The following is a 17587-nucleotide window of genomic DNA, read 5'->3' as shown; positions in this document are numbered from 1 at the left end:
GTCTGTGCTCCCGGGGCAGACCACCAGGGCTGGTTATTTAGCATTCCTGTGCTTCCACTCCGTCCCCACTCTGTTTCCCTTCCTCCCGCTGGTGAGCTGGGGTGGGGGGAGTGCTCGGGTCCCGCCTGGTCACGACTTTGTATCCTACTCTTTTCCATGAGATGTTGGGCTCTCGCAGATTTAGCCTGGCTCATGTACTGTATCTTCCAGTCACTCTTTTAGGAATAGTTGTATTTGGTGTATTTTCAAAATAGATATGGTTTTGGGAGGAGATTTCTGCCACCTTACTCATGTCGCCATCTTGAGAATCCCAGAAGTGGTTTTTTAATTAGGGAAGTCTAGCATATCAGTGATCCCTTTCGTGGACTGTGCCTTTGATGTTGTGTCTAAAATATCACCACAAAGCCAAGATCACCTAGGCTGTTTCTCGTTATCTTCTAGAAGTTATATAAATTTCTTGTCTTTCATTTATGTCTATGACCATTTTGAGTTAATTTTTATGAAGAGTATAAGGTCCTTGTGTAGATGCATGTACCTGACCCATCATTCCAGCAGCATTTGCTGAAGAGCCCATCTTAGCTTCACTTAGTCGCATTTGCTCCTTGTCAAAGACCAGTTGACTCTGTTTATGAGAGTCTATCTCTGGGCTCTCTGTACCTTCCCACTGATCTGTTTGTCTGTTATTTTGCCAATATGACACTGCCTTAATTACTGTACCTTCATAGGAAGTCTGGAAGTCAGGTAGGTGTCAGTCCTCCAACTTTGTTCTTCTCCTTAAATATTGTGTTGGCTATTCTGGGTCTTTTGCTTCCCCGTATTAACCTTAGAATCAGTTTGTTGATATCCACAAAATAACTTGCTGGGACTTTGATTGGGATTGGTTTTAACTTACAGGTAAAGGTGGGAAGAACTGACATCTTGACAGTATTGACTCATCCATGAACATGGGTTATCTTTTCATTTATTTAGTTCTTTGATTTTATTCATCAGAGTTTTATAGTTTTCCTCATATGTGTCTTGTACATATTTTGTTAGACTTATTCATAAGTATTTCATTTTTCTGGGTACTAATGTAAATGGTGTTTTTGATCTTAGACTCCCACTTGTTCATTGCTGGTGTATAGGGAAGTGATTTACTTTTGTACATTAGCCTTGTATGCTGTAACCTTGGCTATAATCACTTATTCATTCCAGAAATTTTTTTATACTTTTGGATTTTCTACATAGATGGTCATGTCATCTGTCGAGGAAAGACATTTATGTCTTCTTCCTAATCTGTGTATTTTTTATTTCCTTTTCTTGTCTTGTTGCATTAGCTAGGACTGCAGAATATTTTTATCCTTTTTTGTTCAGTGCTATAACCTAGCACCTAAAATTCAGTGTCTGGCACATCGTAGGCACTCTGTACATTTTTGGAAGAACATGCCATGAATGTTTTGTCTCTTGATCCCTCTTGTATGTTTCTCATTTCCTTATCAGCAGTGTGTTTTGGTGCCTTGTTAAGCTAATTTACTACCTATTATGTGTCTAGCTGTGCTCAGTCTGCTGTGTTTTTATTTCAGTGCCTATATTCTTTTTCCAAATCTGTAAGTTATGAGAAAAATGATTTCCTACTTTTATTCTGAGGAGGACCTTCCACATTGCTCTCACTGAGCTCCCCACCTGGTGGGGATGGGTTTGCATGCTCTGTGACCTCTGTCCTTAGGTTGCCCCAGCAGGGAGGTCTCCCAGGCGTCATCCCCTGAGCAGTTTCTAAGCTGCCTTTTCAGCCCCACCAGTGTGGCTCATTCTAGACCCATTTCTGCATGTATTTCTTAGTTCAGGATTTGAGGGTGGTTTTGCCTGCCTCAGGGGCCTGTGGTGCTGTTTGGTGAGGGCCCAGCCCTGGGCCAGCCACGGGGGAGGCTCAGGTGATGACGGCCCCATGACAGCAGGAACCCTGGTCTGCTCTTGGTGATGCTTGCTCTTCTTTCTCCTCAGTCCTTAGAACTGCCCTGTGGGCTGGCCCTCTGTCCCCAGGACCTGGAGTGCAGGTGAGAGGCCGCAGTCACTTGCCACAGGTGTAAGCAGTAGGTGGGGATTCCAGCCTCATGGCAGCCCCCATGTTGCTCCAAGCCACTGCATCTCTGCTGTGTGTTCAGGCTGCCCAGCCCAGCTCTCAAATTGTACGGTCCTGCCCTGGGCACCCTGTGCTCTTTAAGGCTGATTGCTTTCCCATCTTCATTTCTGACCTGGAGATTTCCTCCTTTGAGTTAACTTCTTTCTTTAAAAAAATAATTTGGGTACTTTCACCAGAAATCTCTTAATGTGTTAACGTGATGATATAATGTTAATGAGAGTTCCTGATGTTGAATCATCATTTTTGGATAAATCCTCTTTGGCCGTGGTATCCTGTTTAATACAGTAATGACTCTGTGCAGTTTGATTTACATCTATCTTGTAATTTTTTTTATAATCATGCTCAACTGATCTTGGTCTGTAGCTCTTTTTTGCACTTGTTTTTCTTGTTTTGGCATGTGAGTTATGCCAGCCTTGTATATTTTGGGAAACTTCCCATCATTTTCTATGTTATGGAATAATTAAAACAATAGAAATTGATGTTTTTACATGATGAATGACACACAGTGATCACAAAGAGCGAGCCAGACTTGTATATGTCAGTATGGGGACATAATGGTGTGTTGACTGATTGAGTCGCAGAGCCAAGATATGATCTGACAGCCTTTATAAGCATATACCTCCTGTGCAGCAGCTCTGTGCTAATGGATATGGACAATGGGCTGGAAGGATTCTTAAGAGAATTGGTGATGGGGCTGCATGCAGGGGATAGTAGTTGGCGCTTACCCTTATTGATGGTGGTTTCATCTCTTTTTAGCCGTTTGCTCCTCGGCACAGACTTGTGGGGAGCCAGTACCCAGGGCTAGACTGCGTGTGCTGGCCTGCTGCCCTCCACCTTCTGGCCATACGACGTGGTGCCATGGTCCCTGGGCCCATGAGGTGGAGCAGTGGCACCCTCCTCACCAGGCCTGGCATGCTGCTCGGGAGTGCCCACGGTGGCAGGCGGTCTGGGACCCTAAGGGGCTGCATCCATCGCCTGCGCTAGCTCTGGGGTGCGGGGGAGCACCGCAGGGCAAGCTTCCTGCACCGTCTGCTGTCGCCATGAGCCAGAGCTCTTTTTTCTTTTATATGAAAAAGACTTGAAGCACATGCGGCAAAGTGCTGAAAACTGCCTTTCTGGAGTCTGTCCTATAGGTCCTTGTACTTTCTACTTTTAGAAGCTTACCCCCCACCCTAAGACTGGCTGCCCGCTGAGGGGCAGTGGGCCCCCTGGCATGGCTCTCGGGCTCTTGAGGTCCTGTACCTCCTGGTGGGGTATTTTTTTTGTTTTTTTTTTTCCTGGTTGGGTTTTCTTGAAATGCTAAACAGAGTGAAGATTTTCTGATTTATTGGTGTATCTTGGGTAAAAAGCAAAAACTCCTAGAAAGATGACACTAAGCTGTTAGGGGCGTCATGGAGTATAAAGGCTGATTCCCTCTGGGGGGGCCGTGCCTTCAGGAGTTCTCACCGGCAGAGTTCTGGGAAGTAAACAGCTGAGTCAGATCAGGAAGAAACGTGGCAAGATACATAAGAACAAGGAGTGTGAGTGAAAATAAAAGCAACAGTAAAAGTCCACTTGCCAAGTCCAGATACTTAGAAGTTATGTTCAGTACATTCATGGACTTAAACTTAAAGATACCAACACTGTGAGCAGGCTTGAAGGGTCATTCACACACAGGTGGTGGCTGACACGGGCCTAGGCTTGGAGTTGAATTCTGGCCCTGTGACTTCCTAGCCTTGTGGCCCTTGGTGCGTTTTAAGAAAAGCCAGAAACCTGAACTTTTGTGAAGATATCCTAAACCTGAAGCGTTGGCAGGTAAACTGTTACCTGTCGGCCCTGCTTGGCATTAATTTTCTCAGTAGTTGATCTAGCTAGGACTGCGCTTTGCATCACAGTCTACATACAGTTACAGCGATACTCATGTAAAACAAGCCTCACAACTGTCTCCATTTATTTACTCCCTCCTGGTGGTCATATGAACAACACAGGTTTGAACTGCATGGGTCCATTTGTATGCAGATCCTTTTCAATAACTATATTGGAAAACTTTTTTAAGAGTTGAGACAATGTGAAAAAACATTTTCTTTTCTCTAGTTTATTGTGAGAACACAGTATATAATACATATACAAAGTATGTTTATGTTTTTATTTTACAACTGTTTATGTAATTAGTGAGGCTTCTGTTAAAAAGTTCTATGTGGATCTCAACTGTGAGGAGGTTATGTCAGCTGTTATGTGCCTGTTAAGTTATATGCCCTACAGTGTTACAAATCTTGCTTTAGTTACACGAATTTTAAAGAAACTAAAAGGAACAAATGGTGTTTTATGTTTACTTGTATATTCACCATTTCTGGTGCCTTCATTTCTTCCTAAAGACCCAAGTTTCAGTCTGGTCTCATTTCTCTTGAACCTGAAGAACTTTCTTTAGCATTTCGTCCAGTGTAGGGTACTGGTCACAACTTGCCAGCTTATTTTTCCCTGGAAATGGATTTTGCCTTCTTTCTCCAAGGGTACTTTTCCTGGATGTCAGGTTCTGGGGGGACAGTCATTGTCTTTTCCCCTATCTTAAAGCATGGCATTCCATTGTCTTCTGGCCTCTGTTTCTCATGAGAAGTAAGTGATTATCCATATGATTGTTTTGTATGGCTTTTTCCCCTCTGACTGCTTTAAGGAGTTCCTCTATCTTTGTTTTTCAGCCTCTTAGCTGATGTGCACCTGGGTGTGGGTTCTTTTATATTTATCCTGTTAGGGTTTTCTGAGCTTCTTGAATCTGTAAATTTATGTCTTACCAAATCTAGGAAGTTTTCTTGGCTGGTTTTCTCCCAAATGTTTTTTCTGTCTCACTTTTTCCCTCATCCCCCCATTGTGGGAGGGATCCAGACATCTTAATACGTGGTTACCAAAGGTTCAAGGATAATTCGCTTACTATCTAACAGTCTAATTTAACTCACTTTGTGTGCTATTACAAACACAACCTAAAGGTTCTTTTTTTTTCCCTCCTTTTTCTTCCTCCTCCATTCTTTGGGTGTTATGAATCATATTCTGTGCTCTTTGTCTATCCCTTGGGTGACATCTATTTAGCCTTAAGAATACTTCCATCTATAGCAGTCCCTCCAAAATGCACTGTAGAAGTGGTTTTTGGGAGGTAAATTCTCTCAACTTTTTCTTATCTGAAAATTGTTTAATCCCTCCTTCAAATTTAAATGATAACCTTGCCAGATACAGTATTCTTGGTTCAAGGCCCTTCTGTTTCATTGCATTAAGTATATCATGCCACTCCCTTCTGGCCTGTAAGGTTTCTGTTGAGAAGTCTGATGATAGCCTGATGGGTTTTCCTTTGTATGTGATCTTTTTTCTCTCTGTAGCTGCTTTTAAAAGTCTGTCTTTATCCTTGATCTTTGCCATTTTAATTATTATATGTCTTGATGTTGTCCTCCTTGGGTCCCTTGTGTTGGGAGATCTGTGCTCCTCCATGGCCTGAGAGACTATCTCCTTCCCCAGATTGGGGAAGTTTTCAGCAATTACCTCCTCAATGACACTTTCTATCCCTTTTTCTCTCTCTTCTTCTTCTGATACCCCTATAATAAGAATATTGTTCCGTTTGCATTGGTCACACAGTTCTCTCAATATTCTTTCATTCTTAGATTCCTTTTTCTCTCTGTTCTTCAGCTTCTTTGTATTCCTCTTCTCTAATTTCTATTCCATTTACTGTCTCTTCTACTACATCTAATCTGTTTTTAAATTCCTCCATTGTATGTTTCATTTCGGATATGGAATTTCTTAATGATTGAATCTCCAACTTAAATTCGTTCCTGAGTTCTTGAGTATTTCTGTGTACCTCCATAAGCATGTTTATGATTTTTATTTTGAACTCTCTTTCAGGCAGATTGGTGAGTTCAGTTTCATTTGGCCCTTTTTCTGGGGTTTGTGAGATTTTGGTCTGAACCATGTTCTTTTGATGTTTCATATTTCTGTGTGGTGCCCACTAGTGCCCACAAGCTCCAGTCTCTGGAGCTGCTCAGCCCCTAGAGTGAGGTTGGGGGCCATATGGGAGCAGAGCTGGTGCCTGGGGAGAGGAAAGATCTGTTCCCCGATTCCCGTCTGCGGTGCCTGTCTCTGGTGTCAGAGCCAGTGGGCAGAGCACACAGGTGTAACCCTCTGTGCTTGGCATCCCTAGCTGTTGTAGGCGGAGCTTCCCTCTGCCTGGCCTGACACCTGCGCAGTGACTGCCGGTTTGCGAGCCGGTGCCGGCAGGTAGGAGGAAGGCGCAGCAGGCTGCGTGTCACAGTGCGGGGCCTCGAAGTTCAGCAGGCAGCCAGGGGGATGGAGCGCCTGAAGCTCCCCCAAGTTCCCAACCAGCTGGGCAGAACCACCCGGACAACCTCGTCCAGCTCTCCCCTCCCCCGCGCAGCAAGCTCCGTGCAAACCCCGCCCCTTCAGCCGCCCTCTCGCTAATGGGAAGCCTCTCAGACCGCCTGCCTCTCCCTTGTCCCAGAGGGTCTGGGTGTGGGTCCCCATCCTCCACAAATGGCCACAATCTGTCTCTCAAGCACTCCACCTCTCTGAGCTCCCCAACCTCCAGAGCACCACACAGTGTAGGTCTTTGCTCGCCAAGCAGACAGGCCTCCAGGGCTGGGTGTTCAGCAGCCCCAGGCTTCCCCCCCGCCCCCCTCCGTTTCTCTTCCTCCCGCCTGTGAGCTGGGGCGGGGGAGGGCTCGGGTCCTGCTGGGTCAAGGCTTCGGTACGTTACCCTGTTCCGTGAGGCCTGCTCTGTTCCTGAGGCCTGTGTGCAGTCTGGTGCAGCCTTCTTTCTTGTTGCTGTTTTAGGGTTAGTTGTAGCAATTAACTATATTTTCATATTATTTGTGGTTTTGGGAGGAATTCTCTGTCTCACCTCTCAGGCCACCAATCTTGAATCTCCCAGTCATCTTGATACTGTTCTACAATGGCTAAGGCTCTGTTCCCTGTTTAATCTTTTAAATAAAAGTTTTTTTTTTTAGACAAGATAATTTTTACTGATGCATTTTCAAGTTTCTTGACTCTTTAATATGCTATTAAGACCATCCAATGATTTTTTAAATTTCAGATATAGTATTTCTCAGTTATAGAATTTCCATTTGGCTCTCTTTCATAGTTTTTGTTTCTCTGTTACTATCTAATTTGTTATTTTACTATGAGTATATTTTCCTTTATGTTCCTGAGCATGGTTAAAATATATACTCTGAAATCCTTATATGTTGAATTTCAATATTTGGGCCATGTTGGGTTTGTTTCATTTGTTTCCTTATTTCTTCATATGTTTAGCAATTGGGGTTGTATCCTGGATATTGTGAATGAGACGCTGGGTCCTGTTATGTTCCCCTTAAGAGTGGCCTTTTATTTTCAATTACTATTAAAATAGGCAAAACATAGACGTCACCCTGACGGCTGTTCCTCAGCACGCAGGTCAGGACAGTCACGTGCCCGTCACCCCAGAGCTCCTCCCGTCTCGTGCATCTTGTACCTGCTGATGGCGTCTCCCCTCCCCCAGCCCACCTCCCTCCCTCGCCTCTGTGGCTCGGGTATGATAGGCCTGCCAGCACTGGGCCACGCCGGACTGGGCCCTCCGTGATGGGCTCGTCTGCCGAGCATCATGTCCTCAGGTTCGCCGCGTGGGACACGGGCCACAACTGCATCCTCGTGGGGGCCGAGGAACACCCCCTGCCTGGGCGGACGGCCTTTTGCTCGGCCACCCGTCCCTCCACGGACACCGGCTGCCCCCACGTCTCCGCTGTCAGGAACACTGCCCCCGTGGGCATGGGTGCAGACGACTCTCCCAGGCTGGGGTTTGTTCCCGGATGTGGGGTCGCTGGGTCGTGTGGCAGTTCTATTTAGTTTTCTGAGGAACCTCTGTGCTGTCCCCACAGCGGCTGCACCGTTTTTTGTTCCCATCCGCTGTGCACGGTCCCAGCCTCCCTGCACCCTCGCCCGCACTGCGGAGCCGTCCTCCTGCGGGTCAGGTGGGATCCGGGTGTGGTTTTGCTTAAGAGTGGCGTTTTGGTTTGTTTTCTTGTCTGGCAGTTGGACTCTTGTTTGCTACGTTATAAGCTAGGCTGTTTGGACTGTGCCCCATAGGTGTGCAGCCTGGAATCTGTGTGCAGACTTTGGGGCTCCTCGTCCATGGCTCTTTGGTTTGAAGTTCTCCTTCTCCCTATGTACAGCTGTTGCGGTTGCCTCAGACTTCCGTCAGTCACAAACCTGAGACCCAAATGTCTGTCCAGTGCTCTTCCTCCCTTTCCTCCTGGCTTCTGGTCTCTCTCAGTGCCACTGCCTAGTGTTTTATATTTTTGTTCAGTAGTCTGCATAAGTTGGAATAGGAGCCTATTGTGATTTACCTTTAAAAAATACTGTATGAGTCACACAAAATGTTTTTATGTGTGATCCAGTATTGAAAGGCAGTACAGGACACATGAAGCCCAGCTGGGACTTGGGTATTAGACTTGCCCTTTTCCATCCCTTGCTCCCCGAGGAGCTTTGGATCGCAGACCCTAGCACCCCTGTGGCTGCACTTCAGGCTTTTCCACCTGGACACTTTTGGCATTTGTTGCGAGGCCTATCCTGTGCATTGAGGGGTGTTCAGTGGCCACCTTGACCCTGTGCAGTAGATGTCAGCAGCCCCTGAGTGGTGGCCATCAGGTTCCTAGATGGTGCTCAGTGCCCCCGTGGAGCAGAATGGCCTCATTTGGGAGCTGCTGGGCCTTGTGGGCATCTCTGCTCCTTGTTCTTAGCTCCTCCCCTGAAGCTGTTGGCTGCCCTTCTCAGAGTCTCACTGGGGGCCGTCAGGTGCACTCTTGGTGCCTGCCTGGACCTTGTTCCTAGCCGCCCCTTGGGGTTCCGGTGCTTTTCTGGGTGTCCTGAGCTGGGGACTGTAGACCCCAATTGCCACATACAGCCAGAGGGTGAAACTTCCTAAAACTGCTCCCTCTACACCTGGGCCTCACGGGACCAGCGTGGCAAGCTGCCAGTATGCGCTGTGGCTCAGCCATGCCGCTCTGCCAGGCAGTCTGCAGGTGACAGCAGCTACTGCAGCGCTCCTGGCCGCATGCGTTTCACCTGAGCCTGGGGGAGGGTGGGTGTGGGGGACAGTGTCAGCCCCAGCATGGACCAGAGCCGCCTCCGGGTGCCTGCATGTTCTGACTCAGCTTTTTGCCACTCCTCCCTCCATCATTCTGGAACTAATGCGGTGGCAGGCATTGGAAGATCAGGTTTTAAGCTTTGCTGACCAATGACCTTGGGCATGTTGCTGACCTTCTGCCTGGTAGTCCTCAGCTGTGACAGGAGTGGCTGCTGGCTTTGTTTCTGAACCCTTCCCCTTGGCCTTTTCCCGCAAGGCCTGGCTTTGTCAGCTGCCTTGGGCACGTGCACAGGTGGTGCTCTGAGTGAGGTGTGCGTGATTTAGCTTCCCCCTGAAGAAGTATTCCTGTCCCTTTCCTTTCAGCTTTATCATTCTTTGACTCTGTTGTTTAGTGATATTAGAACTGCCTCTTTCTAATAGGACCTAATCCTTAAAGAAAACATCATAAATTCTCTAAAAAAAATCCCCACAAAACATGCAAAGTTGTAGGGGTGTTGGCATACTTGAATCTAATATGTTTCTTTTTTTTTTCTCTAGTACTGTAGTGTTCTAAGAACAGAAGCATCCGGGCTGAATGGAATTTAGCTTCAAAAAAAGTCCTGTTTCTGTTCAGAAAGTTGTAAAGTGCATAAGGATGAAGCAGGCACCAGAAATCCTTGGCAATACAAATGGAAAGACTCCGAACTGTGAAGTGAATCGCGAATGTTCTGTGTTCCTCAGTAAGGCCCAGCTTTCTACCAGTCTGCAGGAGGGGGTCATGCAGAAATTTAATGGCCATGACGCGCTTCCCTTTATCCCTGCTGAGAAGCTAAAAGATCTAACCTCTCGTGTATTTAATGGAGAACCTGGTGCTCATGATGCCAAATTGCGTTTTGAGTCCCAGGAAATGAAAGGAATTGGGACGCCACCTAACACCACCCCTATCAAAAATGGCTCTCCAGAAATTAAGCTGAAGATCACCAAAACGTACATGAATGGAAAACCTCTCTTTGAGTCTTCCATCTGTGGTGACGGTGCTGCTGCCATGTCCCAGCATGGAGAAAATGGGCAAACACCAGCAAACAAGGCGAGGAGGAGCAGGAAGAGAAGCATAAAGTACGACTCCCTTTTGGAGCAGGGCCTTGTTGAAGCGGCTCTGGTGTCCCAGATCTCCAGTCCCGAAGACAGGAAGGTATCTGAGGATTCTGTCGGGTCGGGCAGGGCAAAGTGGCAGCTCCTGAGCACGGGACCCCAGTGAGGACACTTTCCGGTGCGGGGCATGGGGCGGCTGGAAGGCGGGACAGGCCACCGGGCCTCTGCTCTCCACCTGGGCCTGGGCACACTGATGGGAGCCCCAGCTTGGCCTGAGAGCCAGCCGTGAGGCCAGAGAGGCTAAGAGCTCGGGACTTAAATGGCTGAAGGAGGTTCTTCTGAAGGTAAAACTGGCCTCTGAACCTAGGCCCAGCCAGTTCCAGAGCCCAGCCTTTAACCCTCAGGGATCCCCCCTGCAAAGCCATCTTTAGCCTGATTATGCTCAATGGAGGCGCACTAGGATCTTGGGGGGAGGCAGTGCGGTGTGGCGCAGGCCCTTCCCACAGAGTGCGCAGGCCCCTCACCACCCCCTCGCCAGGTGGCCCAGCAGGTGGTCCGCCTCTGGGGGGAATGGAGCTGTGGCTCCCACCTTCCCATTCTTGCTTTCTAGCACAGAGCCCAGCACCTGCACACATGTGAACAAGTGTGTACTCACCGAACGCAGGGTGGAGAACCCTAGTTTACGAGGAAGGAACATGGTGGTTTGTGTCACCATGTCTTAAAGTGACACTCAGCATGGCCCACTGCTTAGATGAGTGCAAGCTGTGTAACACACCAGGGAGGACTAGCCTTGGGAGGAGGTGCTTGGGGCGCTGTGCAGCCCTCTGTCCACCCAGGTCCTGACAGTCTAGGCCAGCAGGGTCCAGAAGGCGTCTTCCGGTCTTGAGTGGAAGCTCAGGCCCACTGCCTGAAACCAGTTTGGGTTGGTATCATGACTGAGTTTGGAATATTTAGTTTAAAACTGTAGTTGGGAATTTTCATTTACAATTTCCATTGACAGGGGAAACAGCCAGAATTCCCTTGAAATTGTTAAAATAATGAAGATTTTAAGGGTTTAAAAATTTTTTTTGGGTAGCTCTTGCCACCACATTCACAACGGTGAGGTCTTCAGGAGGCCAGCCTAGGGGTGCCCGTTGGGTGTGTTTGTATATGTCTTTTTTAAATTAATTAACTATTTTTTATTTTGTTATAATTAATCTACAATTACATGAGGAACATTATGTTTACTAGACTCCCCCCATCACCAAGTCCCCCCCGCCATTACAGTCAGTGTCCATCAGCGTAGTGAGATGCTGTAGAATCACTACTTGTCTTCTCTGTGTTGCGCAGCCCTCCCCGTGCCCCCCCCACACATTATACATGCTAATCGTAATGCCCCCTTTCATTTTCCCCGCCCTTATCCCTCTCTTCCCTCCCATCCTCCCCAGTCCCTTTCCCTTTGGTAACTGTTAGTCCATTCTTGGGTTCTGTGATTCTGCTGCTGTTTTGTTCCTTCAGTTTTTTCTTTGTTCTTATATTTCAAATATGAGTGAAATCATTTGGCACTTGTCTTTCTCTGCCTGGCTTATTTCACTGAGCATAATACCCTCTAGCTCCATCCATGTTGTTGCAAATGGTAGGATTTTTTTCTTCTTATGGCTGAATAATATTCCATTGTGTATATGTACCACCTCTTCTTTATCCATTCATCTACTGATGGACACTTATGTGTATGTCTTTTGTTGTTCATTTTCAGATTCCAGCTAAGAAAGAGTCCTGTCCAAATTCCAGCAGAGACAAAGACCACCTGCTGAAGTACAGTGTTGGCGATCTGGTGTGGTCCAAAGTGTCTGGCTACCCTTGGTGGCCATGCATGGTCTCTGCTGACCCTCTCCTCCACAGCCACACCAAACTTAAAGGTACTGCGCTTCTGGGCTGTTCCCATCTCTTCCACACTTTATCTTTCTTAATTCCCCAGTTTCTTTCTTACTCTTCTTCCTTAAATAATCCTACTGTCGGTCCTTTTTTCCTCTTTTTATTGTGGTAAAATACACGTATAATTGACCATCTTAGCTGTTTCTAGGTGCACTGGTCACAGGTGTCCAGCACATTGACATTGATTGCTGTGCAGCCATCCTCCCACCCCTCCTCAGATGCGCTCATCTCGTGAATCTAAATGTCCCCCTAAACACTCACCCCTTGTCCCCTGCTCCTGGTCCCCACTGATGACTGCCTGTCTCCTTTCTGTGGCCTTGGTGTGCATTTCCCAGATGATCAGTTCTGAGCATCCTTTCATGTTTGCTCTGGAGAAATGTCTATTCAAGTCCTTTGCCTATTTTTGAATCGAGTTTGTTTCTTTGTTGTTGAGTTTACTGTGGTTCATTTTTCCCACTTAACCTGAACTTAGTAATTGATTCAGATGTGACACATTGCCATTTGTTTTTTTTTATCCAACACAGATACATACTTTATTTGATAGAATTAGTATTAAAGGAGAAATGGTCTTTGCCTTGTATTGCTTTTCAGGTTTTATGATATATAATTTTTATTATTTAGATATACATTTGATTGCTTATCTCAACATAATTTTCAGAAATAGTATTTTATACTAACTTTTGAATTACAAAAATGTCCCAGCTTATTTTTTAGGCCTGTGGGAAAAAGGAAACATACTGGATTTATCTTTGGTGTCATGAAACTTGGGAATATAAATTGGTACATTGAACAGTTGAAGAACATTTTAAGAATGTAATATGCTGTAGATACAGATTAGAGCAGATGCTAATTTAAATAATAATTGGATAACTAATAAAACAAATAAAAACTTGTATTTTGGAGGAAAAAATTCAAGACATCTGTTGGTTTGAGATTCTCCTGGAAAATTGTCCTCAAGTTTGAATTTAATTTGAGGAAGGTGAGCACAGAGTTGAATCTGAGCAACTTAGTGCCCATTGGGATCCTCTGAGAGGAAGGACAGCTTCCTTATTGACCGCTTCCCAGCCACACTCTGGGAGGCACTTATCACATCAGGACTGTTCACCATCAGAGTGGTCCTTGTGTAGATTCTCCCAGTGGCTGCTGGTGTCTCCCTCATGCCTGCCACATCCCACTCTGATTACCTCCGGCGCTTGGGGACCCTCATGCCCTTTGAGTTTCCCACAATCTAGAGCAGCCCTCCCTGCCCCCAGCCACATTCTCGACTGCTCTGGTCTCTCAGGATCAGGTCCAGAGCCAGGCAGGAGTATCAGGCAGGTGTTAGTGTGGGAAGCGGCTCAGACTGGGCTCCTCACTGAAGACCTTGCAGGAAGAAGAGGTGCAGTGACCACAATGTCCTTCTTGGGAACTGATTTGGGGTGCAGGGGAGGGAGCCCTTGCAATCACAGGCAGATCAACTTTAGAAGATGATGACGATGCGTTTGAAATGCTGCAGCAGGAAGAGAGGCAGGGTGTACTCCTCAAGCAGGAAGGGCCCTCGGATGGCCTTTGAGAAGCTAGGGGCCAGAGGAGCTTACGAGAAGCCAGGGTGACAGCGGAGCACATCAGGGGCTCCTGATGTCGGCTGTCCCATGTCCCAGTGAAGGCACGGTCCCTTTTTGGCACTAGTGAGTGGCATGGGGCCATGCTCGGACATCGGTTCCCTGACAACCTGTGCTGGTGTTGGCACTTCACGATGACCCACTGGCTTGTAAAATGGTAACTATCCACTGTTACCACACTTCCTGTGTTTAAGTAGCTGGTATTTCTCTGTGGACATTAGCTCCTAAAAATTAGTTTTTTATTCTAGTCCGTGCTCTTTAATGCTCAAATCGTCTCCAGCTTGACGTGTTCTTTTGACATGGCTCCATTAGCCTTGGAGCAGTTCCTCACAGGTGGCCCAGCCAGATACTCCAGGCCCATTTTGGGCCTTGTTTGCCTCAGTCCTGAAATCAGCCATTTCTTGGAGGAATCCTACATCTTTTCAGTAGAGAATGCCATGTGGAAGCCCAGATGTGGGTATCTCCGTCTGCTGTGGGAGATGGAGAACTCACTGGGAGTATGAGGCAGGCTCCAGGCAGTGCTGAGACCTGGTCCAGGTGGTGTTCCTGGTCCATTCATGACTCCCCAGCACTTGGCGTGTGACATTCCCTTGATGGGGATGAGGCGGTGAGGGTGGGCATGCTTGGGAGCTTCGGCCTCCTGGCTGGGGAAGGACAGCCATAAAGAAAGGATTGCTTCTCAGATGGAGCTGGCTGAGCGTGGGGTCTGTGAAGCAGGCACCTTTTTTCCCCATAAGATGGAACTTTCACCTTAACCTGATTCCTACCCAAGTTCTCTTTCTTTATTTTTGGGCATGTGTACTTCTTTTTATGTTCAAGCTTGGGATTTGTAGATGTGCTTGAACCTGGATCTTAGTAATGCACTTACATTAAAATTGAAGTATAATATATGTTCAGAAGGGACCACAACTCATAAACTGCAGCTCAATCTAGATTCTTTTGAAAGTTCAAATTTCCTTTGAAAATCTAAGTTAATGAAAGTCTTAATGTAAGCATTTTTGTGACATAGCAGAAGAACTTGGCTACTGTCTACCAGGGCACCCAGATGGACTAGCAGCTTTGAGGCCTGATACTTTAAGTTGGAAATGGGAGATAAATGTGCATTTTAGACATAATACTATGAAGAAAGCTGGATTCTGTTGTATCTGGGAGCTTTACCATTTCCCTGGCACACCTGGATCCTGCTAGTCTTTCCTAGTAATCACTTTCACTAGTAATCAACTCTTGTTGTCACTTTCTCTAAATTATAAAAGGGAACCCAACCCTCATTACTTTATTTCTAAATCCCAGCATTTTCTAAAAACATAACAGGTAATCTGGCTTTCTCATTTCTTGGGTTATTGACCCAGAGGTCGTCAGTGTCCCTAGCCCCACTCTGAGCACAGGGTGAGTCGCCAGCACAAGGTCACCCAGCTGGTCTGTGGTGGGGCTGGGATCGGAACCTGGGCCATCTGACACCAGGATTCCCCTGCACTGCTGCTTCATCCCCTCGCTCTTGGACGGTCCTTTTGCTGATGGCCTCTCTCATCTTAGTTTGGTGCCTTTTTAGGTGGATCTTGGAAGGGAGGGGAGGAAGGAGTGCATTTGGTCAGCCTACTTTCCCAGTGGCCTGGAACCTGACCTGAGTCTGTCATGCACGCTTCCCTCTGGCGTGGGGTGTAGTGGGGATGAAAGTGGTAGGATTTATTCTGAGGTTAACAGACTCAAACAGCACCAAGTAAAACAACTTAAAAGCAGCCCCAGCTCCCTACCAGTAATTATTAATAGATTTGTCTGATTCCATCCCAACTTCAACTTTAAAGTTTAAATGTTTTATTTTAAAAACTAGGTCAGAAAAAGAGTGCGCGCCAGTATCACGTGCAGTTCTTTGGTGATGCCCCGGAAAGAGCATGGATATTCGAGAAGAGCCTTGTAGCTTTTGAGGGAGAAGGACAGTTTGAAAAGCTATGCCAAGAAAGTGCCAAGCAGGCACCCACGAAAGCTGAGAAAATTAAGGTGATCTATGTTCCTTATGTACAATTTTATACAAAAACTTTAATTTTTATTCTTAATTATTTTGTGTTAAACTTGATGGTTGCTTGAACTATTGCAATGGCTGCTAATGTCTGTCACTGTGTGCTTTTACCCAAGTATGCTGTATTGTAAATAGGACAAGCATCTTTAGAGACATACTGTTTCTTTTTACTCATTTGCTGACTCCCAGAAATCATTTATCTTATAATTTTAATTTTCCTTTCTATATATAAGTAGTATATAATATTAATATATTAATATGCCATACATTACATATGTATATGACATTAGTTAAATGTGACTGGAATCAATTTCTAGTTTAAAGAAACAGTTATTATATTGGGCTGAATTCTGTCTAAAACTTTCAAGTTAATTGGCTTTGATAATTTTGGTTGCTAAATTAACAATTCTAAAAGTATCCTTTAAAGTGGGCTTTTAAAATTTGTATAATTAAACTTATAATGTCCTATGTTTTTCTTTTCAGCTGTTGAAACCTATTTCAGGGAGACTGAGGGCCCAGTGGAAGATGGGCCTCGCTCAAGCGGAAGAAGCCGCAAGCCTGCCGGTGGAGGAGCGGAAAGCCAAGTTCACCTTCCTCTATGTGGGCGACCAGCTTCATCTCAACCCTCGTGCAGCTCAGGAGGCAGGCATTGCTGTGGAGTCTCTGGGAGAAGTGGGGTCCTCAGGAGCCACTGAAGAAGCTGCCGGTGACCCCAAGTCCATGAGGGAAGAGGTCGTTCCTGTCAAGAGGAGGAGGAGAGCCAAGCTGTGTAGCGTTGCTGAAAACCGAGAAGGTGACCCTGGGACTTGTCCTCAAAAGATGGCAGAGGCTGAACCCAAGAGAGGGCTAGCGTCTCATCCTGGGAGGAAGAAGGCCACAGCCTCCACCCCTCGAAGCAGGAAAGGGGATGCGGCATCTCGGTTTCTGGTCTTCTGTCAAAAGCATAGGGACGAGGTGGGTATCCAGCAGGTCCTTGGCTGTGGTGTTGAGATGCTGGGGAGTTCCTGAATTTGAGGGACAACCTGCAGTGCAGAAATCAGCTGTTTCTCGGCAGGCTGCAGTGCGCCTCATGTGGGTTTTAGATCTCATAAGTATGTGTTATTAGGGAATGGCACTTACCTGTGTGCTCTGGATTGCTAAGACATTCCTCCCAGTGTAGATGGGAGTGGGCTTCATGGAGCTGCCCTTTGTGAGAAACTAGGCCATACTCTTAAAATCCAGCCTGGCTTAGCATCTTTCTATGGCCCTGTTCTGTAGATGCCAGGACGGGGCATACACACATTCAAAACCTGTGTCTACAGCACTGAATGCATTAAGCACTTATTTCCATGATGTTTAAAAGACTAATATGTCAGTGATGAAAACATTTGTAATTTTCTTGTTTTCACAGAATCCATAATCTGTTAGCACATTTTAAAGGCTTCTATTGTCAAGAACTGAAGGGGTTTGGCTCTCAGTTTTGGTTGTGTTCACTATTACTTGAAGCGAGGGGGCTTTTCTCAGGAACGTAAGGGTGGTGTGACATTAGAAAATCTATTGTGATTCACTCTGTCACAGATTAAATGATCATCTCTGTAGATGGAGAGAAGGCATTCGATACATTACCAAGCCAAGATTAGAAGGAAATTTCCTTAATCTGTTATGTCTAACAGAAACTTCCAGCAAGCATCATACTTATTAATGAAACTGTAGAAGCATTCTTGTTAAAACAATGATGAAGAGAGGCTGCCTTTCTGTCACTACTTATATTAAATGTTATAGTGAAACTACTAACC

The 17587-nt window shown here is 46.2% G+C and overlaps 1 protein-coding gene across 12 annotated transcripts in view; it reads left to right on the top strand.

Moving 5' to 3' along the window:
- The window catches only part of NSD2 (nuclear receptor binding SET domain protein 2), a 98891-nt gene that overhangs the window by 41430 nt on the left and 39874 nt on the right, over positions 1–17587 (top strand). For 10 of the 12 annotated variants that reach the window (XR_008997664.1, XM_057502045.1, XM_057502044.1 and 7 more), the window contains 4 exons: positions 9750–10383; positions 12019–12181; positions 15627–15793; positions 16296–16766. Coding sequence is in view for 11 of the 12 variants with exons in the window: in XM_057502045.1 (XP_057358028.1) it covers positions 9787–10383; positions 12019–12181; positions 15627–15793; positions 16296–16766 (1398 nt within the window). In the remaining variant the exon portion in view is untranslated. Of the gene's footprint in view, positions 1–2875; positions 2998–8004; positions 8098–9749; positions 10384–12018; positions 12182–15626; positions 15794–16295; positions 16767–17587 lie in introns of all 12 variants that reach the window. The other 2 variants (XM_057502046.1, XM_057502047.1) reach the window with 2 other exon arrangements.

Source organism: Manis pentadactyla, chromosome 5, assembly GCF_030020395.1.
Source record: "Manis pentadactyla isolate mManPen7 chromosome 5, mManPen7.hap1, whole genome shotgun sequence".
NCBI lineage: Eukaryota > Metazoa > Chordata > Mammalia > Pholidota > Manidae > Manis > Manis pentadactyla.
The sequence above is the reverse complement of the archived record's forward strand: the minus strand, read 5'-3'. Positions and strand labels throughout refer to the sequence as shown.